Source organism: Littorina saxatilis, linkage group LG9 (genome assembly GCF_037325665.1).
Source record: "Littorina saxatilis isolate snail1 linkage group LG9, US_GU_Lsax_2.0, whole genome shotgun sequence".
NCBI lineage: Eukaryota > Metazoa > Mollusca > Gastropoda > Littorinimorpha > Littorinidae > Littorina > Littorina saxatilis.
In genome coordinates, this window is record NC_090253.1 from 46050637 (window position 1) to 46075353 (window position 24717).

Genomic DNA, 24717 nt, shown 5'->3' on the forward strand with positions numbered 1-24717 from the left:
ATTCATTGAAATTACTTTCTACTTTGTTAACGCTACTCATGAGTATGAATATAACGCGCTTCATCATTTCATCAACTGAAAACCTTCTCACACTAAGTGTGTGGTGTTCCTACAAAATTCCATAATGGAAATTGTCAGTACCAATTGTACTTGATAATAAAACTTGAACAAATCTGTTTGGGGCGTGTTCACAAGCACTTCCTTTTTTCTTTTTTTTCTTTTTTTTTTTCTTTTTTTGTTGTTGTTGTTCACAAGCACTTCTGTTTGTTATCATTTTAAATGTTGCTGTCCAATGACTGTGTCAAATAAAAATGATTAAAACAATTTTTTACACCAGGGAATCTGTTTATTTACAGCAGATCATTTTACCTTCATGAGCTAAATAAGTCTGAATGACATGCAAACACATAAATACATTTTTACCTTTCAAGGCTTTCCTGAATTTCACAAGTAACTTAAAAATGTCAGTCTATTCAAAAATACAAGCACAGTAAAGTCTTTCAAACAGTAACATCAATTGCAGTATGGCAGCGGAACGAAATTCAGATGTGGTTGGAGCAGTGGATACTGGGACGGGGCGGTGTGAGATCGGAGCACACCGGGACAAGGAACAGCAGACCTGTTTACCCTAAACCCGAGGCAAGAGTACTTTCCCAAAACGTTGTGTATTTTTCAAAAAGTTGGTGTACTTTGCAAGCAAAGCCATATGGGGTAGGGAAAATGTACGCGTGGGTGCAAACGTTGTTTGTGTAAGAATAGCATGTCTTGTGAACACCTTCAGAATTTAACTCCTTCCAATACAACAGGAATAAAACAATTTTATTTACCTGTCAGTTTATAGCATTATAACCAGTGTCTTCCAAACAGATTGATAATGAAAAGATGAAGTTCGTGAAATAACATCTGCGGTTGACAGTGGCAAGTTCATTTTTACAATCATCTCAGAAAACATTGCTTCAGCGCGGACTACAGCCTTTTCTTCTGGCAGGATTTGCTTTGCGGGAATGAACTTCATAATCGATCCTTGGCAGCTTTCAGCGGATTTCTTTGCAGCAACCTTGTCCAGGTGAGTTTTAGAACTGCAGTGTTGTTCGATGTCATATTTCCCAGCATGGGCAACGGAGAAATCTGATTTACAATACTTGCAGTGTGCATGACTTTTTCCCATAGTAGACTCCACAATTCCTGGCTCTTTCTTACATTTCTCCAAGAAAATCTGCTGCTTCTGCTGTTTAGACTTGGTACAGTCATCCGAAACTGGCACATTTTTCCCCTTCATTTTGCCACGATTGTCCAGACGATCGCACGTGCCAACAACTGAACAAGGTTTCCACAGCTGAAGACTCGCTGTCATGGTTAGGCCAAAAAAAAAAAAGGTCTGTTTACGGTAACCCGACCGACCCTAGTTTTTAGGCCCGACCCTAATCTTTTTTTTGGATCGTCTGAAATGAAAAAAAAACCCGCATCCAAAATAGAGCTGTTTGCGCTCAAACAGCAGACGACAGAAGGGAGGTAAGCTCAAAGTACTGTTTATAGTTATGTTGGGCAAAAACAGGGATTGATGAGAAGAAATGAACTGTGAAACATCATAGAGAGGGGAGAAAAAAAAAAGAAACAAGAAGGGCAAAGCCCATACGACTCACATGCTTTACACATTTTTCCTACCAAAATACATGTGACCTTGACCCAAGGTCAAGGTCATCCAAGGTCATGCAACACAGCTGTTAATTCAAGACATAGGAAGTACAATGGTGCTTATTGGCTCTTTCTACCATGAGATATGGTCACTTTTAGTGGTTCACTACCTTATTTGGTCACATTTCATAAGGGTCAAAGTGACCTTGACCTTGATCATATGTGACCAAATGTGTCTCATGATGAAAGCATAACATGTGCCCCACATAATTTTTAAGTTTGAAACAGTTATCTTCCATAGTTCAGGGTCAAGGTCACTTCAAAATATGTATACAATCCAACTTTGAAGAGCTCCTGTGACCTTGACCTTGAAGCAAGGTAAACCAAACTGGTATCAAAAGATGGGGCTTACTTTGCCCTATATATCATATATAGGTGAGGTATTCAATCTCAAAAACTTCAGAGAAAATGGGAAAAATGTGAAAAATAGCTGTTTTTTAGGCAACATTTATGGCCCCTGCGACCTTGACCTTGAAGCAAGGTCAAGATGCTATGTATGTTTTTTGGGGCCTTGTCATCATACACCATCTTGCCAAATTTGGTACTGATAGACTGAATAGTGTCCAAGAAATATCCAACGTTAAAGTTTTCCGGACGGACGGACGGACGGACGACTCGGGTGAGTACATAGACTCACTTTTGCTACGCATGTGAGTCAAAAAAGGAAAAAAAAAAAAAAAAAAAAAAAGCCGACCTACCGACCCTATTTTTTCACCCTATGTTACCGTAAACAGACCTATTTTTTTTTTGGCCTTATCTCCCTTCGACCGACACCAACACCGGAAAACGTATTCTAGACTTTTTCTTAGGCGTATTTTGTGCGTGTGTCGCGTATTTGCGTACCGATAATAATTTGGCGTACAAAATACGCCCAAATCGTACTGGTAAACAGGTCTGGAACAGGTGTTAGGACAGCAACAAAAAAAGAAAAAAAAGTATTTCAAACAGATACCTGTTAAGATCTTCGTGCAGACCGTCCAACAGAAAGCTGAGAAGTTCCTGAGAGTCGTGCTGCTGGAAACCATTGAACCGTGGCGCGTACTTGCCTATGGTCCACTGCACACAGCAAAGCGTATCAGCTGCTGAATTAGTGACGATGACTCAGCAGGCTGAATAATTACACTTAATTACAGTCAGCAACTGGGAAGAAATATTACTTTTGGGTAACGCACTTTTGGGTAACATTTATTGTCTGGTTCAGTATATCTGTGCACTCAAAGGCTGACACCAATTCCATTTAAGAATGGCAGCATGTTTTCAACTCCCGCATCAGCCAGTTAACTGAACAAGTGACAGTTACAAAATCATCATTCATGTAGAAGTCCACTTGCAAGAAATTTGAATATAACATATGGAAGTTGTACATCATGTGTTGAGCCAACAAGGAAAACAACGCATGTAGACAAACTAGCCAGCGAACATTCCAGTCGCTCTCTCCATCACTGACGTGCACGGTGAAGAGCACACCTACCCTGAGTTTGAGTGGAGCCACCGCCCTGGACGTGCCACTCCACAAGTCTTTGATCAGCTCCCCGTACCGCTGAGCTATGTGGCCTTTCATGCCGATCGGGTTGTCTCTGGAGAAAAAAAAAAAGAAAAAAAAGATATTAATTCGCTGTTTCTTCTTCTTCTTCTGCATTCATGGGTTGAAACTCCCACTCTTTTTTTTACATGTATAACCGTTTTTACACTGCCAGCAAGGCAACCATACGCCGCTTTCGGGGGAAGCATGCTGGGTATTTTCGTGTTTTCTATAACCCACCGAACTCTGCCATGGATTACAGGCTCACACACACTCACTCACTCACTCTCTCTCTCTCTCTCTCTCTCTCTCTCTCTCTCTCTCTCTCTCTCTCTCTCTCTCTCTCTCTCTCTCTCTCTCTCTCTCTCTCTCTCTCTCTCTCTCTCTCTCTCTCTCTCTCTCTCTCTCTCTCTCTCTCTCTCTCTCACTCTCACTCTCTCTCTCTTCTCACTTCACTTACCTGTTCAATTCAAAGAGGTGCAGCCCCCCAGCAAAGTACTGCGTGAGAGGCCAGGTATTTGACACACACTGCAGCGCAGCGTTCATAAAACACGTGTTGCCCAGGTTGTTCAGACCCGTGGCTCCCTTGGTCGTAGGAGCTGAAAATAACAAAGCCCTCACTGAAAGACTGCGCCTGTAAGATGCTAAAGCAGATTTCACCGTGATTACGCACAACTGGTAAATCTGTGGTCAGATAAAGGAATTGCTTAAATATCTAATACTGCTGGAAAATCTGTGGTCAGATAAAAGAATTGCTTAAATATCTAATACTGCTGGAAAATCTGTGGTCAGATAAAGGAATTACTTGAATATTTAATACTGCTGGAAAATCTGAGGTCAGATAAAGGAAAGGGATGGCAACAGGGAATGTACTGGACAGCTCAAAACTGATTTTTACAAATAATGTCAGCGTTTTGAGTAGACCAGTAAAGTGTGACACCATCTGGCATGTTGGAAAAATTCTGAAACACTAGCTGTTGATACTGAAGTACAAAAGTGTTGCAACAATGATTTTTTTTCCGTTTTGCTCCCTAATGGTTTAAACAGCGACAATGAGTCGAATGAGTTTTGATTGGTTTCTGTTGCAATTTGCACTAATCTCAGATAAATCAGATCATTTGCAGCATTTGTGCATGCCATACACAGATCTTTTAATCCACCTCTGGGACAACCTGTGTCTGGCCTGTCTAAAAACACCTCCGTGGGAGGGGTTTTGCTGCCAGCGCGGTGAAGATAAAGAGGGGACATTTTCTCTGCCCGCGCGATATCAAGCAGGATGTCTCTGAACTGTAATCAGGCCAGTCGAGACGTAGACACACTGCCAATTGAAGCTCATTGCATTTTTTGACTCTAATAGCTTACTATCGTAGCATGAGACGCTGTTGCAGTACAAATCATTCCATCATTATCGCAGACCACATTAGCTCACACTCATCAGTCCAGGCAACAGAATCTAACACACACAGCCTGCAAGTGAAAATCAGACCGACAGAAAGACAAGAACAAACATACTAATTATACAGAAAGGCACCACACATGAAGGGACTAGAACTTACTGTCATCTTTCTTCAGAGTTTTGTTTTTGGCGAGTTGCGACATTTCTTCGGGCCAGGTCAAGTCCTTGTTCCGTACTGCAAAAGGCACGGTTGAGAAATAATGAAAAACCAGTGTCATTTATAAACAGAGACACAAACTAATGAGAGTGTCTTTTTTTTTTCATTTAAGAAAACATGAAGAGTGGACTCTGTTTTGAAATACACAAAGGGTGGAATTAACTTTAAAACAGAAAGACTATATCACAGACAGACTGCAGATAATACACGGCGAGTTGCAGAGTAACACCACATAAAAAAAAAGACACCATCTCTCAGTCAATACTTAAAAGTTGGCATGTGTCCGCCCCAGTCTGGATTCGAACCTATGATTTGAGGAACAAAAGTCTCTGGGGAACGTCAGAAGACTGAAAGCGACGTTCCAGTTCACGACAGCAGCGGAACTACGACCCTAGACACAACCGTCGAACGCAGAAGAAGAAGAAGAGGAACAAAAGTGCAGTGCTCCACCAACTGAGCTACCAGACTACACCCCCCCCCCCCCCCCCCCCCCAATGCATTACAGGGGACTTTCACTAAATCGTGGTCCACTAAATCGCGAATTCGGCTATATCGCGAAGACCTCTTGGACCCCGAAAAAAACAGGACCAACCTTACAAAATTTAAAAAAAAGAAGTTTTTTGTTTTGTTGTTGTTGTTGCTGCTGTGTGTGAGCTGTTTCGGTTTTGCTTTGTGAAGAAGCACGTTTTCTCTTGTGAACTTTTATAGCACACCTCAAACTTCACACCCCATTGCACATCAGTCACACATGACACCCCTTAGGCAGCATGGTTAATGTTCATTGTTGACCATCCTTTATTGTCTGCTGTGCACACAAGCATGCCGATTTATGACTTGTGTCCCTCTAATTGCCCTGGCCAGGTGTTTCTCCAGTAGCTGCTTATTGAGAACAAGATTAGTACAGTTGAACTAGGTGGCAAGACTGAGAGAGAGAGAGAGAGAGAGAGAGAGAGAGAGAGAGAGAGAGAGAGAGAGAGAGAGAGAGAGAGAGAGAGAGGAGAGAGAGAGAGAGAGAGAGAGAGAGAGAGAGAGAGAGAGAGAGAGAGAGAGAGAGAGAGAGAGAGAGAGGGGGGGGGGGGGGAACCAACTGGTGCATATCAACTCCAACTAGAACTAACAGAAGACAGACAGGGTGTACCAACTGACACTATACCCTGGCCTCAAGTAACACTGGCCAGCTGTTGACCTCACAATTCTTGATAGACAAACCTTTCTGTTAGACTGGGGTTGTCAATTGCAGAGGGTAAGAGTGAGTGTGTTTGTAACAGCAGAGGTGAGTAGATGTCATTGTCTTTCTCATACAACACCAAGAAAAACTCAGACATTATTCACCCAATTCAAATTCTTGTTCACATGTTAAATCCAATATTTATTTTTTATTTACGAGGATTTATATCGCGCACGTATCTCACCACACAAGGCGACTCAAGGCGCATGTTACCTATTAATGCCGTGTGAGATGGAATTTTTTACACAATATATCACGCATTCACATCGGCCAGTAGATCGACTGCCTTTAGGCGCTGCATCCACCTTTCACGGCCTATTACATAAAACCGACTATAAATTTTTAATTTTTTTAATTTTTATTTTTTAACAAAAGTTTTGCGAATCGGAGATATCGCAATCTGAAATTTTTGGACCCCAAAGACCTCGATATAGTGGAAGTCTACTGTACTGCTGTAACGGTACATGTACAAGGGACTTACTTTCAATGAGCATTGGCTGATTGTCTTCCACTGTAACCTCATCCACTGTCTGCTTGTCATCTTCCAACAAAGTCAAGTTTTGCTGAAAACAAAGTCCCAAGTCATCAGTGTTTGAAACGTTTAACTTGCCCTTTTTACATTTAGTCAAGTTTTGACTAAATGTTTTAACATAGAGGAGGAATCGAGATGAGGGTAGTGGTGTATGTGTGTGTGTGTGTGTATGTATAAAGTGATTCCGAAAAAACTACTGGACCGATCTTCATGAAACTTCACATGAGAGTTCCTGAGTATAATATCCTCAGACGTTTTTTTCATTTTTTTTATCAATATCTTTGATGACATCATATCCGGCTTTTAGTGAAAGTTGAGGCAGCACTGTCACGCTCTCATTATTTCAACCAAATGGGTTGAAATTTTGGTCAAGAAATCTTCGACGAAGCCCGGACTTGGTATTGCATTTCAGCTTGGAGGCTTAAAAATTAATTGATGAGTTTGCTCATTAAAGTTGTCATTAAAATCTCTAAACAGAGATTTGGTTAAGATTCTCATGACAATAAAGTTGATTGGTATTGGTAAAATTCACACCTCATCCTTCACGCTGATTTTCCAGAGGCGCATGTCGTCCCTGCAGAACCTGAGTTTGTTGGTGAGGAACTCGTACACCTGCTGCATGGTGTGCTTGCGACTGAAGGCTGCCGTGTACATCAGGTTCCGTCGTGGCGCGTTGGAACTGTTGGCTAGATCTGTAAGTAACACACACAAACATAATCATTTACAAAAGACTGTAGTGTAAACATGAGAACTTCTGTTTTGAAGGTAATTAAAGCTGCCTCGTACATCAGGTTCCGTCGCGGCGCGTTGGAACTGTTGGCTAGGTCTGTAAGTAACACACATAAACACCTGATAAACAAAGGGAAGTAAACATCATCATTTTACAAAAGACTGTAAACATGAGAACTTCTGTTTCGAAGGTAATTAAGGCTGCCGTGTACATCAGGTTTCGTCGCGGCGCGTTGGAACTGTTGGCTAGGTCTGTAAGTAACACACATAAACACCTGATAAACAAAGGGAAGTAAACATCATCATTTTACAAAAGACTGTAAACATGAGAACTTCTGTTTCGAAGGTAATTAAGGCTGCCGTGTACATCAGGTTTCGTCGCGGCGCGTTGGAACTGTTGGCTAGGTCTGTAAGTAACACACATAAACACCTGATAAACAAAGGGAAGTAAACATCATCATTTTACAAAAGACTGTAAACATGAGAACTTCTGTTTCGAAGGTAATTAAGGCTGCCGTGTACATCAGGTTTCGTCGCGGCGCGTTGGAACTGTTGGCTAGGTCTGTAAGTAACACACATAAACACCTGATAAACAAAGGGAAGTAAACATCATCATTTTACAAAAGACTGTAAACATGAGAACTTCTGTTTCGAAGGTAATTAAGGCTGCCGTGTACATCAGGTTTCGTCGCGGCGCGTTGGAACTGTTGGCTAGGTCTGTAAGTAACACACATAAACACCTGATAAACAAAGGGAAGTAAACATCATCATTTTACAAAAGACTGTAAACATGAGAACTTCTGTTTCGAAGGTAATTAAGGCTGCCGTGTACATCAGGTTTCGTCGCGGCGCGTTGGAACTGTTGGCTAGGTCTGTAAGTAACACACATAAACACCTGATAAACAAAGGGAAGTAAACATCATCATTTTACAAAAGACTGTAAACATGAGAACTTCTGTTTCGAAGGTAATTAAGGCTGCCGTGTACATCAGGTTTCGTCGCGGCGCTTTGGAACTGTTGGCTAGGTCTGTCAGGACAGTGAAACCCCCCCTTTTAAGACCGCCAAATTTAAGACTCCCTCCTTTTCAAGACCTTGTTTTCTCAGACTTTCTGTTCATAACCTCAGTAAATTTATCCCCATTTTAATTAAGACTCCCTTCTTTTTAAGACCTTGTTTTCTTTGAATTTCTGTTCATAACCTCAGTAAATTTATCCCCATTTTAATTAAGACTCCCTTCTTTTTAAGACCTTGTTTTCTTTGAATTTCTGTTCATAACCTGTGTAAAATTACCCCCATTTTAAGACTCCCTCCTTTTTAAGACCCGATTTTCACAGATTTGTTGAGGTTTTAAATGGGGGGGTTCCACAGTAACACACATAAAGACCATCATTTACAAAAGACTGTGGTAAACATGAGAACTTCTGTTTCGAAGGTAATGAAAGAGCATGAAGCTCGCGCTCATTTGCTACGTGAAAAGATCCACAAAGCTGTTAGCACATATCGCGATGCAAAGTTTGCAGCCTAAAAAATTAAATAAATAAAGAAAGAAACTGGTTATTCAAAACAAAAACAAAACAAAAAAAAAAGAATTAAAAGTAAGTGTCCACAAGGAAAACAATAAGGGGAACTCACTCCAGGCCATGCCCCCGATGCCGGCCATCATGCCGGTGAAGGTGGTGGTGGGGGGTGCCCGCTGCGACTGCATCTGGTGGCGGTACAGACGCACGCTGATGGGGTACAGCTCCAGGCTGGGCGACTCGTCTCCCGGGTTCTTCATTATCACCTGCAACAGTCACAGGCATTTGGTTGTTTTTCATTCATTTTTCAGTGCATTTACTTTATTATCCCATCGCTGGGGAATTCGGGTCGCTTCCAGGTCCTCCTAGTGGAAAGCTAGCAGCAACAGAGTCGCGCTTCCCAAGTGTGTGCATGTTTCGTTGTAATTAGCCACATGGGGCCCGGTAGCTCAGTTGGTAGAGCACTGGACTTGTGATCGGAAGGTCGCAGGATCGAATTCGGGCCGGGACGGACACGGGTCAACTTTATGTGCAGACCCAGAGACGGAAGCCATGTCCCACCCCCGTGTCATCACAATGGCACGTAAAAGACCTTGGTCATTCTGCCATAAGTGCAGGTGGCTGAATACACCTAAACACGCAGACACCTGGGTAGCGCGACTCCGTTGCTGCTAGCTTTCCACTGGGAGGAAGCGACCCGAATTTCCCAGCGATGGGACAATAAAGTAATGAAAGGAAAATGAAAAACATGCATGGATACCGTCTCTGAGTCTGCACATAAAGTTGACCCATGTCCGTCCTAGCCAGGATTTGAACCCGTGACCCTAGGATCACAAGTGGTGTGCTTTACCAACTGAGCTACCGGGCCCCCAACAAGAAGCAAGTTAAGCATCCCTGTGGAATTCATGCAAAACATCTCTGCTCTGAAAAAGAAGCCATGGTGGCTTTTCAACATCCCTTTTGCAATAATAAAAACACCCAACCCCAAAGACTCCTAATATTTTGATAAGAATGTTTCCTCTTAACTACTGAAGAAGTATTGTTCCTTAAGTTGGGCCTGGACTGAAAATATACATAGGTCCAAATGTCCTGGCTAGAAAAAAAAAGAAGCAAAAAATTAATTCAGAAGAGCTCCTACATGTCAAAACTGTTGGACAGTCGACCGGCTAGAGGTCAAAACAATGTGCCAGATCAAAATAGTTTGCGACAATGACCGAGGCCTGGGAGCAACGCTGCTGAAACAAACATGAGGTGATGTTCTATTTTACCCTTTTGAGGAATGACATCCATGGTACTTTGTAGTCTCTTAAACAAAATAACAAACGTTGGTGCAACTTTGATGATATTGAACAAAACGCAATGAGAAGCCTGTGAAGAGCTAAGCCTTGAGCAAACCTGTTTGTGAAGACTAGTATGCAAGAGACTTCAATAGGACTCACAGTTCTAGGGAGAGCAGGAGAGCCTGTTTGTGAAGAGTAGTATGCAAGAGACTTCAATAGGACTCACAGAGCAGGAGAGCCTGTTTGTGAAGAGTAGTATGCAAGAGACTTCAATAGGACTCACAGAGCAGGAGAGCCTGTTTGTGAAGACTAGTATGCAAGAGACTCCAATAGGACTCACAGAGCAGGAGAGCCTGTTTGTGAAGACTAGTATGCAAGAGACTTCAATAGGACTCACAGTTCTAGGGAGAGCAGGAGAGCCACCATACCAGCTGGCCAGAGCTCGCCAGATGGGTTCCGGCACAATCTCAAAGTCTTTGCCCCGCACCAACATCACGTCTCGTCGCAAGCGTCCACCCTCATTCGTTAGCGAGGAAAACTGCAAAGGGACAAGTTCAGATATGGGAGAATACATATAACATCACGTCTCGTCGCAAGCGTCCACCCTCATTCGTTAGCGAGGAAAACTGCCAAGAAAGTGGATGTGTTCAGGTAAGGAATGGTACACTTATCCCCTCTACAAAGTTCTAAAGTGTTCAGATAAGGAATGGTACACTTATCTCCTCTACAAAGTTCTAAGTTTGAGGACCCAAATATAAATATAGACATAAAAATACACAGAGAAAAAATACAGACGGGAAAATAAAAAAACACACGTGCATGAACACACATAAATGTTGATGCAATGGGTAAAATCTGCAGCAGAAAACTATCTAAATACAAGAATACATTAAGACCACAAAAAAACAGAGAAACTGCCTGCTCACATTCACCAAAAACGAAAAACAAAATCATACCTCCCTTGCTTACAAACTAAATCTCCACCCCCCCCCCCCCCCCTCCCCACACTCATGAGATCATCTTTTTCTATCAAAGCTCACCTTATGAGGAGACGACGCTAGCAGGGGACTGTTGTCGATGGCAGGAGGGCGAGCGATACTGGTCACAGCGGCAGCTTTTCGCCGCAAGCGGGGAGAGGTGCTGGGACTGTGTGTTGTGGAGCCCGTGTCGGGTGGGTTCAGACCATTCCTTCGCGGCCCGTGCACACCTGGCCGAGGGCTGCCGTTGGGTCGGTCGGGAGCAGGAGCGGCCGCGTTTTTTGTCACGCTGATGGTCACCACTCCCTCCTCCTCCCACGTGAGGGGGGTACCCCCTGAGGCGCGGACTTTTGTGATGCGATGTTTTGGTGTTGAGTTGGCTGAGACGGTTGCATCCCCAATCTAATGTCATAATAATAATAATAATGACAGGTTATATAGCGCCAACCACAGTAAGCTATTCTCTCCGCGCTTTACGTATTAACTATAAAAACCATACTATTTAAACATCAAATACATATGATGCTGTGCCAGAACGTGGTCATTCACTTTAATCACCCTGTCAAAGGGTTTAATATCAATTATTGCAACTTCTTTATTTGATTGATGTATTCTTATATTAAAGCTATATCTTATGATAAACTGATAAGTGTACACTGTTCACACCTGTAGATCCCAGAATGGGATGCACACAATCTGGGGATTCAGTTGCAGTGAATTACAGATCTAAAGACAATCCTAGATGGTTGTAATATGAATACTTTATTCTACTTTACATTTGTATGGATTTACGTGAGTTTTGTGTTTTAGACTTTTATGAGAAGTGCTTTATAATTGTAATTGCCCGACTTTGGTACGTGTGTGAAATGTTGAATTTTAATGTGAAACACTTTTTGTAAAGTGCCCCAAGACTGCTGCTATTTAGCGCTGACTGGCGCTATAGAAGAACGTATTGCAGTGGAACTCACCTTTTAGGACCCCCCAATTTAAAGGTGGTCGTCTACATTTTTGCTTTTTTTTTTAATAATCTTATGGTTAAGATTTCGCTAAAAAGTTATGTCAAATGATGAATGAACCATGGGAAAAAAAGTTATTGGGAAAAAAATATTTATAAAAAAAGATTTTATTTTTGGGTAGTGTGACTCACGCTTCCAATATTTTGTTTTCTGAGAAGACGCTCCTTTGAGAGCATGAAATAATGCTGAGAACATGTCCCTTTGCCTAAAAATACTGACCAATCAAATTCATGTCACTATGCTTATAGCCACGCCCAAACAAGTGCAGCAACAAGTTTGACACTGGAGCGCTGTCCACGCTTTTTATTAAACGCACGAAATGCACGGGATTTGAGAGGAGTTTTATGCGCTTGGCATTTTCCAAATAAGGATATCCTACTATGAGTACTACGCTGGAATACTACAATGAATTTTCAAACGGCTACACTGGCTTCGTCTTTCCTGATCGAAAGGGTGTGTATTGTTGATAATTGCAGATAATAGACTCTGCATTTTAATGGTCAAATGGCGATTTCGGTATAAAAATGTAGACAAGGACCTTTCATGGTCAAATGGCGATTGCGGTATAAAAACGTAGACAAGGACCTTTCATGGTCAAATGGCGATTGCGGTATAAAAACGTAGACAAGGACCTTTAAGACTTTCTCCCTTTTCAGATTTTCTCTTCATAACCTCTGTAAATGAACCCCCATTGAACACCCCCCCCCCCCCCATTCCAACACATCAAAGAGGAAGTTTACAGGTACACTCCTTCCCATGCAATCAATTTGGCTTTCCATCTCAGATTTGGCCAGACTTTTACATGGGATGAGACCATCCCTCAACTTGGTCACATACCAAAAATAAACACCCTGGGTGCTCGACCTGATTTTCTCAGGTTCATGCGTGGACTGAAACATGTCATGAATCCTGAACCTCAACCAAACCACACACACGCAAAAAAAACGAAGAAAAAAAAGAAGAAAACAAAGCCCATAATCGAATCCGGATTTCCGGCATATACCAGAAGAATCCCACCCATGCAGGTTCTTGAAGGTCTTAAAAGGGGGTTCCACTGTATTATTATTTGTAATTGTATCATTACTGACCCCAGCATTGACATACTCCAGCCAGGTGTTCCACCACTGCATGCTGACCAGGTAAAACACCTGTCCCACCTTCAGGGGTCGCCGCGACTCACGCTCCAACCAGTTTCTGTAACACAAACGTCAAATACGTTTTTCACCGTTGGAACAAAATACATTGTTCATTTCTCAAGAACAAAGGTATGTAAAACAGAGCCAGAAAGGTACAGATACCTAGAACAAATATAGTTAAGAAGATATCAGACTGAGAAAAAACTGGTTGCTCGAGATACCCTCATCTTTATTGTCATGATTTCCTTACCTTAATGATATACAACACTGATACAATCACAGCCTGGCGGTGGTGACCTTACCAGTAATTTTCTACTGCTGATGTGACAAAGTCACTGAGACAAACGTTGTTTTCTAAATTCTTTGTTGGTTCCTGGAAAACATGCAGAAGTGACCAAACTTTTAATGTTTTGACGTTGAAAAATGTCACACGTCCTACACAAAAAGCAAATTTTATTCTTGAAACTCTCTTATTTGTGACATGGTATGAAATGCTCCCTTCTGGCAGGCAGAAAGACAAAAGGAAGGATGAATAAAAAGACAGACATACTAACACCACCACAACTTACATAATGATTTTTCCTTCTTCCTCCCGACTCTGTGGTTTTAGACCTAACACTATGTGGCAAATCTGAAAGAGAGAAAAATTATTATAGAATGATTTTTTTTAAATCTTCCCATCACATCACAGTGCAAACAAAGAACAAAAACAGTTTTCAGAGAATACATCTGGTAACTTGAACACCTATCACACACCCACACACACACGCACACACACAAGAGACACGCACACACACACACTCACCACACACACACACACACACACACAAACAATAACCACATAGGATAATGCATGCTTTGTGGCCAAAAAGCTGTAGCAAATTACGGAGCGAAAAAAACACCTCTAGTCAGGTTTCTGTGTTGAGAAAGAGTTGCTTTACCTTTGTTTTGACTTGCTTTTCTATAGAAATACTGATGCAAGCTAAATGTGACATTGTTGGCTTGCCTCAATGTTTCTATGAAAGCAAGGGAAAGCAACTCTCCCACAACCAGTACACTTTTGATAGAGAGTTACTTCCCAACATTGTCTGTTAACTTCCAGTTCCATACCTGACTGAGTAAGCTGAGGAAGTCGTCAGTGAGGTTGTTGTTGACTGTCCACATCAGGTAATCCTCCTGGGATATTGACCCAGCCTGCACACACAATTCCTACACCACATTATTTTCACACCGTGGACATGCCTCACATGAGTATACCAGTGATGGCACCAGTACGTTTTCAAACCGGTACACAAACTTTTTTGATGCAAACACTCGAGAACAAAACCGGTAGGCAGGTCATTGGAACCAGTAAGAGTCCAACTCAGAGTACTGGTTTTGTTGTTTGACTAGCAAAAAAACCCGGTCGTTCTAAAAATCAACCTGCAGGTCATCCCGGCAGCCAATTTTGTTCCCATATTTTCTCATTACAACTGGTAAAATACCGGTTAACGCCAATACTGGTATACTCTTTATACAGTGGACCCCCCCCCCCCCCCCCCTTTTTAAGAACCCCCAATTTAAGACTTCCTCTATTATAAGTCCCTGTTTTCTCAGATGTTCTGTTCATATAACCTTTGTTAATTTTCCCCCATTTTGAGACTTCCTCCTTTTCAAGACCTGATTTTCTTATATTTTGTGAGGTCTTATAAAAGGGCTTTCACTGTATTAACATTCAACCATGCTGAAATTGTGTACTGTGAAGTCTGTTAGAGTCGCCACAAAAGTATTTTCATTTTGAAACTCTATCTAAATTAACATTGGCTGCAACTTTTGATACCAACTGACACACACAGCAGAGGAGAAAAACCTTCACCCTTGACCTAGCAGGCGCGACCGGGATTCGAACCCACGACCTTCATGTTGGCATCTTATCCACTGGGCCACTGCGGCCTTCTAACAACAACAAAATAACAAGAAGAGTCAAGGGAGACATGTGGTACCTTGTTGGCATCGTGACAGGACAGGATCTCTTTGGCAACAGCAGCGGGATCCATGGCGGGCATCTCTTGAGCTGCCTGTTAAATGGAAATAACAAGAAAAGCAAATGCTTACATGACTCGCCTTCATCATTTCCAATAACAGTGGAACCCCCCTTTTAAGACTCGTCCCCCTCTCCCCCAAAAGAAGACGTACTCCCTCCCCTTTAAGACACCCCCCCCCCCCCCTCTTAAAAGTGTGCAACGTTTCAAAGGTCTAGCTTGAAAAACATCCGAGAAAACCTTAACTGACACAGATGAATACTAAGACTCGCCCATTACTCAGGCGAGTCAAAAAGACTGAAAGTAACACTGCCAAAACAAAGTTCCTGAGTAACACCACAAAAACACACCACCATTTTCATTTAAAATAAGGATGATGATAGTTCTCCCACATGCAATGAACCTCAAACACAGATAGCAAATGCCCTTGTTAAACTGTAACAATATCTGTTGAACGGGTGACTTTTGCTGGATCCCTAGTACGGAGAGTGAGTTAGGAATTCTTGTTTTCAGTACCGCTGTAGACCTACAATATCTGAAGATAGTCATCCCCTGTCACCGCTTACCAGTGCCTCTGATGAGTTGTACTCTTTGCGCACCGCTGTAGGCCTACACTACCTGAAGATAGTCATACCCCGACACCGCTTACCAGTGCCTCTGGTGAGTTGTACTCTTTGCGCACCGCTGTAGGCCTACACTACCTGAAGATAGTCATACCCCGACACCGCTTACCAGTGCCTCTGGTGAGTTGTACTCTTTGTGCACCGCTGTAGGCCTACACTACCTGAAGATAGTCATACGCCGACACCGCTTACCAGTGCCTCTGGTGAGTTGTACTCTTTGTGCACCGCTGTAGGCCTACACTACCTGAAAATAGTCATACCCCGACACCGCTTACCAGTGCCTCTGGTGAGTTGTACTCTTTGTGCACCACTGTAGGCCTACACTACCTGAAGATAGTCATACGCCGACACCGCTTACCAGTGCCTCTGATGAGTTGTACTCTTTGCGCACCGCTGTAGGCCTACACTACCTGAAGATAGTCATACCCCGACACCGCTTACCAGTGCCTCTGGTGAGTTGTACTCTTTGTGCACCGCTGTAGGCCTACACTACCTGAAGATAGTCATACGCCGACACCGCTTACCAGTGCCTCTGATGAGTTGTACTCTTTGCGCACGATGTCCAGTGTCTGCAGCATGTCAGTCAGCTCCTCCTCGTTCAGCCGCCCGTCATGGTCTTTGTCGAACACCTTGAAGCAGACTGGAAGGCAAACAACACTGTTGTTTAATACGTGTATCAGACCTGGGAACCCCTAGTTTGCACTTGGAGTATTCTCAAGTAAACTTGGGTGTATTTTCAGAAAAATGAGCGTACTCCTCACAGCATTTGAACATCCATGATTCAATCATATCACACACGTCCGTCACACCATTAATTAAGTTTACCAATACCTTTAAAACAAATGCTTCTTTCTATGCTTATCGACAAAAACATGTGTCAAAGTACTGGATCAGTTCGGGATGCGCTTGTAAAGAAAAGTAGTCTGGGAATTGTTCTCGTCGTATTTTTTTCCACGGATCGTACTGCTCGTATTCTAGACAATCAGGCATACAAAATACGGCAAAATCGTATGGGTTCTCGTATGGGGTCTGGTGTATGTAGCTGCTGTTTTTTGGGTTACATTTAGTCAACTTTTGACTGAATGTTTTTAGATAGACCAGGGCTGAGATGCACAAAGCAAAAAAGGATGCCACCCAAGTGGGTGGGAGCCAGCCGCGGGGTCTGAAGTTATGAAGCTCTTTCCACAAAGGTTTGGCACTGATTTTTTGGTAAAACAACTTGACGCAGTCAATTTAGGGCTTAATAAAGGTAGGCCTTTAGTGGCTTTACACTGTGTACAGATCAACAGAACAAGAGAATATCAAACTGAAACTGATTACTACACAAAAAGCAATGTACATATGCAACCGACTGCCGAAACACAACAATCACCTTTGGAGGCAAAGCCCAGTCAAACAGGGTCGAGAATTTTAGAGCTGACTTCTTAGCCCTATAAAAACTGTGATGAGTACACAAAGGTTCTTAAGAACATACAAGAAAACAGCAGCAGCCAGATCCTATTACAAACAGAACTCTACAATTCACAGGTGTCAGCGACGAAGAAGAAACGTCGAGCTATATATAGCACGCGCTCTTCAACGGCTGACAACTGTAGTCTGTTGTGAAGGGTGATGCAGTAGTCTCCCTGTCACATATATGACGAGGATGATGAAACGATTGACTCACATTTCTGCCTCTCTGTGGAAGGGCCTCGGCAGCAAGCAGATATCCCACAAGCCATCTCCTTGAAGTCTATCTGATTGTCGCTGTTCTCGTCAAACGCCACAAACAGAGCTGCACAACAACAGTCACAAAAATATCATTCTGTGCCAATAGACTATTTTTGGAAATAACTCCTTCGGGTTTGTAGGTGTTGTGGAAGAGTGACCTTTTCTTGCAAAATGTTCGACAAACAAAAAAGGGACAAATCACTAGCGAGGGGTGTGTGGAAAACACAAAGACCGGAGCACAAGTTTCCGACAGACCCCTGGCTAGTGATTGGTCCCTCCTTAGTTTGTCGGAGGTTTTGCAAGAAAAGGTCACTCTCCCACAACCCGTACAAACCCGACAGAGTTATTTTCGGAATTTGTCTATTGTGTTTGTTAGTCTACATTTCTGTATCAATCAGACACATCATATCCTGTATCAGACGTTGACCTCCGTTATCTTGTTGAGGTTTGGCAGAAAATGTTCAATCCACATGATTTTTAAATGAAACTGAAACCACATACACACATGTCCACGAGCACGCACATGCGCACTTTTCCACAATTAGCTGTGCCTAACCAAACACACGACTCATTACGAGTAACATGCACACACAAAGGACAAAACCAAACAAGAGCAAACACAAACATGACCGGCACTGTTGGCCTAGTGGTAAGACGTCCGCCCCGTGATCGGGAGGTCGTGGGTTCGAACCCCGGCCGGGTCATACCTAAGACTTTAAAATTGGCAATCTAGTGGCTGCTCCGCCTGGCGTCTGGCATTATGGGGTTAGTGCTAGGACTGGTTGGTCCGGTGTCAGAATAATGTGACTGGGTGAGACATGAAGCCTGTGCTGCGACTTCTGTCTTGTGTGTGGTGCACGTTAAATGTCAAAGCAGCACCGCCCTGATATGGCCCTTCGTGGTCGGCTGGGCGTTAAGCAAACAAACAAACAAACACAAACATGGACTTTCTAGTTAAAAGTGAACACTCGATCCCCCTTTATTACTCTCTTTCGATACATGTCCCGATCCCCAGTAAATGTAGTGTGATATGGATGGGGGTGGTAGGGATGGCCAAATCTCAAAATTTTACTCGAGTAACTTCAAGAAAGTCACTAGCCCGCCAGAAATTTCCCTGGCCCGGTACATACCACAGTTGCTGCATTTACAGTTTTTATATGGTTTTGAAACTTGATATTACAAACAAAAGTGTTGCATTTAACCAAAATGTTCACTGGCGAGCCGGGCAAGTTGCCAGCCAGTTTCTACTAGCCTGGCAAATTTTTGTACTCGCCCCTGGCGATCGGGCGGATGATTTTGGCCATCCCTGGGGTGGGGGGATTGATGTGTGGAAGTGCACTGACCATCACAGAGAGTTTCGGGCAGAGGAGGACACACACACTGTCTGAAGAGTTCAAGGTCAAGGCAGCCCGTTCTGGACAAGGCCTTGATGGTCCAGTACCGCTTCTCCAGCTCTATGATGTCTGTCTCCTCCACTGAAACCACACACATTATTTGGATCATTTGTTGTCCACTGAAATCACACACACAATTTGGATCAATTGTTGTCCACTGAAATCACACACACAATTTGGATCATTTGTTGTCCACTGAAATCACACACACAATTTGGATCATTTGTTGTCCACTGAAATATGAACACACACTATTTGTATCATTTGTTGTCCACTGAAATCACACACACTATTTGGATCATTTATTGTCCACTGAAATCACACACAAAATTTGGATCATTTGTTGTCCACTAAAATCACACACACAATTTGGATCATTTGTTGTCCACTGAAATCACACACACAATTTGGATCAATTGTTGTCCACTGAAATCACACACACAATTTGGATCATTTGTTGTCCACTGAAATCACACACACAATTTGGATCATTTGTTGTCCACTGAAATCACACACACAATTTGGATCATTTGTTGTCCACTGAAATATGAACACACACTATTTGTATCATTTGTTGCAATCACACATACTTATGGATCATTTGTTGTCCACTGAAATATGAACACACACTATTTGTATCATTTGTTGCAATCAGGTAATATGATAAGTTCAAAAACAAAACTGTCAGCATCCTCTGGAAAACTCAAGACTTGACTGTCTACACTACACACACACACACACACACACACACACACAGTGTCACACACTACACACACACACACACACACACACACACACACACACACAGTGTCTCTCTCAATCACACACACACACACACACACACACACACACACACACACAATGTCTCAAACACACACAAAGTCTCACACACACACACACAATCTCACACACACACACACACAGTGTCTCACACACGCACACAGTGTCTCACACACACACAGTGTCTCACACACACACAGTGTCTCACACACGCACACAGTGTCTCACACACACACAGTGTCTCACACATGCACACAGTGTCACACACACACACAGTGTCTCACACACACACACAGTGTCTCACACACGCACACAGTGTCTCACACACGCACACAGTGTCTCACACACACACAGTGTCTCACACACACACACAGTGTCTCACACACGCACACAGTGTCTCACACACACACAGTGTCTCACACACACACACAGTGTCTCACACACGCACACAGTGTCTCACACACACACAGTGTCTCACACACGCACAGTGTCTCACACATACACACACACACAGTGTCTCACACACACACACAGTGTCTCACACACACACACACACACAGTGTCTCACACACGCACACACACAGTGTCTCACACACGCACACACAAACACTCACAATGTGTGACCCCAGCCAGGGTCTGATAAAAGGTGGGGGTGTCCATATCGTTGGAGAGGGAGAGGGTGGTGGTTTCCGTCAGCAGCCATTTGGAGATGATGGTTGCATCAGGGTGATCCCGTACCCAGGTGCAAAACGTCTCAAAGCTCACCTGGTCAGACTGCAAAGCAGACAGAAATAATAGTTAAAGTGAAAGCAACACTTCAAGACACCATGATTTAACTCAAACTTGGTGTACTTTTAGAAATATGAGCGTACTCCACACAGCATTTGAACATTGCACCGTTTACCAATACATTTAAAAAAAATGTTTCTTTAAATGTTTAGGCAAAAACTGTAATCATGTGTCAAAATACTGGATCGGCTTTGGGACACGCTTGTGAAGTAGACTAGGAATTGTTCTCTCTTTTTTTTTCTCCACTGACTGTACTGCTTGTATTCTAGACAATCATGCATACAAACTACGGGTTCGCAGGTCTCCCTGTGAGTGTGTGGCAAACCTACCTCCCTGAAGAGATTACACAAGGCAGGAGAGACGTGACCCTCGGTCTCCAGGACTTTGCGGTCCATCTCGTCCTTCTGAATAAAAGTGTAGCTCTCGTCTGCGTAGATCCCAAAGATCACTGTCGCAATAACACACAAGGCAAACCGTTAACATGACAAACAATCCTGTGAGAAAAATTGAAAAGAAAACGGTGCAAGCTATAACTCCAGGTAAAAAAAAAAGTGACAGAATTTCAAGGTCTCCTGCAAGTCTCCGTTTGTTTTTGTTTTTCCAAAAGCTAGGGACCCATACAGATCAGTCCATGCGGCACTAAAAGCCAACAGAGGTATGAAGTCAAACAAAATGACAGTCACATATATATATTACATGTCCCGACAGACACAGAAAAGCAGTAAAGACACACACGCACACCCCTAGAAGTTACACGCATGCTCACACAGAAGGTTTGCATTTAACTTCATAAGAATTCATATTATGCACCTAAATTTTGAATGCTTTTGTCCATGTATTGTCTCCATCCAGACCTAAAATCTGAAGTCTGCGTCCCTGTTTGTATGCTGCTTTAAATTGTGGCAATGCCTGGAAATGTAAAGACTGAACCTACACTTGATCTTCTCCTCCCTGGTGCCTTTTGTCAGCACCACCAGCCCGCACACCAGATCCTTGAAGGTCAGCCCCTTGGAGCTCCCGCCGAACCCTTTGAAGATCAACTGCAAGGACAAGCCCAACAACACGCTATAATGTATAAATGATCTCATTTTTCATTTTCATAACATTATTGTCCCATTGTTGGGAAATTCGGGTCACTTCCTCCCAGTGGAAAGCTAGCAGCAACAGAGTCGCGCTACCCCACGTGTGTGAGTGTTTAGGTGTAATCAGCCACCTGCACTTATGGCAGAATGACCGAGAATCCCAAGTCCAGTGCTCTACCAACTGAGTTACCGGGCCTCTCCAACAGTTTCACTCAGATACAAAGTAAGCACCATCAACCAAACCCTTTGAAGATCAACTGCAATGACATTGACAAGCACAATAACACACTCAAATTTTATACCCTTAAACAGTTTCACCGCTTTACAGAGTAAGCACCATCAACCAAACCCTTTGAAGATCAACTGCAATGACATTGACAAGCACAATAACACACTCAAATTTTATATCCTTAAACAGTTTCATCACTTTACAAAGTAACCACCATCAACCGAACCCTTTGAAGATCAACTGCAATGACATTGACAAGCACAATAACACACTCAAATTTTATACCCTTAAACAGTTTCACCGCTTTACAGAGTAAGCACCATCAACCAAACCCTTTGAAGATCAACTGCAATGACATTGACAAGCACAATAACACACTCAAATTTTATACCCTTAAACAGTTTCACCGCTTTACAGAGTAAGCACCATCAACCAAACCCTTTGAAGATCAACTGCAATGACAAGCACAATAACACACTCAAATTTTATTCCCTTAAACAGTTTCACCGCTTTACAGAGTAAGCACCATCAACCAAACCCTTTGAAGATCAACTGCAATGACAAGCACAATAACACACTCAAATTTTATTCCCTTAAACAGTTTCACCGCTTTACAAAGTAACCACCACCAGCCAAACCCTTTGAATATCAATTGCATTTTGCAACAAGCACAAAAACACACTATAATTGTTAGCCTCTCCCACAGTTTCACTCAGATACAAAGTGAGCACCACCAGCCACAACCTTTGAAGATACACTGCAACGACCTACATATCAGGGTTCCACATCACGTAGAATTAAGGGTATAATACCCTTTGAGCCTCCAAATCACGTACGACTCACGAGATGCTCTCTGAAGAGGTATAAATACGTAACAGTTTTCTTCCAAAGAGGTCAAACAAAAACGTACGCGTCAAACGCTGAAAGGGTATAGCCTTTGCTAGTTTACAAGCAACAGCACGCAGGCCGCCTGCTCTACTCAGACCACTAAAGTACACGCCGTGTTCGTGCCACTCCTCTGTCGACACTGACACGCCTTGAAGCAGAGGTTGCCTCCCTTGTCCTCAAACTGCGCGATATCTTCAAACTGATCATCTCGATGGCACTGTTCGCTTTAGCCTATCCGGTGCTGTCGCCTGCTCAAAAAAATGCCTCGCAAAACGAAAGAACAAATGGCAAAGGTTATAACTACCAGACAGGCAATCATATGGGAAAAAAATGACATTTCATAGATACACCGATTGTCACTCATACCCTGTGAAAAATCTGGAAGGGGTATAAAAACCCTTTACTTTTTTCCTGAAAGGGTATGAATACCCTTGACTTTTGGGGTTGTGTGGAACCCTGACATACCCTAACTTTTTGGCCCTGTCATCAAAAACAAACATTTAATTTTGTTGGCCATACTTTCCAATTCCTTCTCATAAAAAAAACTCTCAAATACCTGCGCCAGTTTGGTAGGTACCCCATCCAAGAGTACCTCCCGGCTGAAGAGATTTTCTGTCATACATCCTCCCAGCGTTGATGATCGTTTGAATGCTTCTTTCAGTCGCTTCAGCTCTGCATCAGACACTGCAACATCACATTCTTAATTAGACTTCTCATACAATACAGCAGTTTCATCTAAGCTGATGCAACAGTGACAGATAAAAAAAAAATCAGCATTAATGCTGTCTATACAAATTCAAAGCAATGCTTGGGATTTCTAGCTGACATTTGAAGTTAAAGTAAACAGTAACCTTTTCTTACCAATGTGTTTGTAATACTGATAGAGTAAAGTAATAATTTCAATTTCATGACAGGTACACTTTGGTATCCTTCACTGGAAGGTGGCCTGACTTTTCAAAGGGGTCTTACATAACAAATAATAGCAGAGTTCAGCCTGAGAGTGTGACTGTGAGAAAAAGACATCATGGATCATTGCCCCCCTCAACCACATTCTGACTAAACAAATTTCAAGTGTGAAGTACTAACAAGTAGGCAGGGGATTACACTAGGTAAATTACAGGGGCATGCCCTCTCACAAAAGTCCAAAGAAACTAAATAGTGCAATCTGTTTATCTGGTGCCATCTCCACTTAGACTTGATCAATATCACTGTGACTGTATTAAAAACTATCATGTTACCATATTATGTGTTTGTGTGCGCATACATGTGTGCGTGTGTACATGTGTGTTTGTATGTGTTGATTTCAGAGGCAAGAAAAGACAACCAGATTTGAAACGGTGTATAGGGTGGCACAGTGGAAAGTAATCTTGATGCGCCATTTGACTCACTGAACGGAGTCTACCGGGTCATTTTTCCGCAGCAAAACTCACAAATCTATTTGTTTTATTGTGCAGCTAACTATTTGTTAAAATCTATCATTTCATTGCTTTCTTTTTTGGGGTAACTATTGTAGGAAGAATTGCATAATAGTAATACAGTGGAACCCCCCTTTTAAGACCTCCAAAAATCTTAGAAAATCGGGTCTTAAAAAGGAGGGAGTCTTGAAATGGGGGTAATTTTACAGAGGTTAAGAACAGGAAGTCTGAGAAAACAAGGTCTTAAAAAGGAGGGAGTCGCGTTCCTCTGTACCCAGTAAAAAACAAAAGCCACTGTTCTGATGTCTGTGAAATGTTTATCTGACAGCTTGCATTGTGAATGAACAAGGCATGGGATAGTGTTTCACAGTTTGTCATAACTTGGCAAACCCAACAAGTGGGTCACACACAGTAGGGTAACCTGAAGGTACACACATGTGTACCTATACCTATGCATGTATACACAAATTACACCAGTAGTGTACTGATAACACTTAACACTCTAATAACAGTTGCTCTTGCAACTTAAAACTTCTGAGT

The 24717-nt window shown here is 42.6% G+C and overlaps 1 protein-coding gene across 2 annotated transcripts in view; it reads right to left on the reverse strand.

Moving 5' to 3' along the window:
• Positions 1–24717, reverse strand: part of LOC138976230 (ubiquitin carboxyl-terminal hydrolase 32-like) — a 74574-nt gene that overhangs the window by 46904 nt on the left and 2953 nt on the right. The window contains exons 2-21 of one of the 2 annotated variants that reach the window (XM_070349064.1): positions 23319–23446; positions 21498–21603; positions 20893–21011; positions 20389–20548; positions 18944–19075; positions 17557–17664; positions 16415–16530; positions 15229–15303; positions 14357–14440; positions 13816–13877; positions 13199–13304; positions 11158–11496; positions 10515–10655; positions 8953–9103; positions 7125–7282; positions 6540–6621; positions 4774–4848; positions 3678–3816; positions 3167–3272; positions 2648–2751 (exon numbers count right to left, since the gene is read on the reverse strand). In XM_070349064.1, coding sequence (XP_070205165.1) covers positions 2648–2751; positions 3167–3272; positions 3678–3816; positions 4774–4848; positions 6540–6621; positions 7125–7282; positions 8953–9103; positions 10515–10655; positions 11158–11496; positions 13199–13304; positions 13816–13877; positions 14357–14440; positions 15229–15303; positions 16415–16530; positions 17557–17664; positions 18944–19075; positions 20389–20548; positions 20893–21011; positions 21498–21603; positions 23319–23446 — 2491 coding nt within the window. Of the gene's footprint in view, positions 1–2647; positions 2752–3166; positions 3273–3677; positions 3817–4773; positions 4849–6539; positions 6622–7124; positions 7283–8952; positions 9104–10514; positions 10656–11157; positions 11497–13198; positions 13305–13815; positions 13878–14356; positions 14456–15228; positions 15304–16414; positions 16531–17556; positions 17665–18943; positions 19076–20388; positions 20549–20892; positions 21012–21497; positions 21604–23318; positions 23447–24717 lie in introns of both variants that reach the window. The other variant, XM_070349063.1, reaches the window with a different exon arrangement.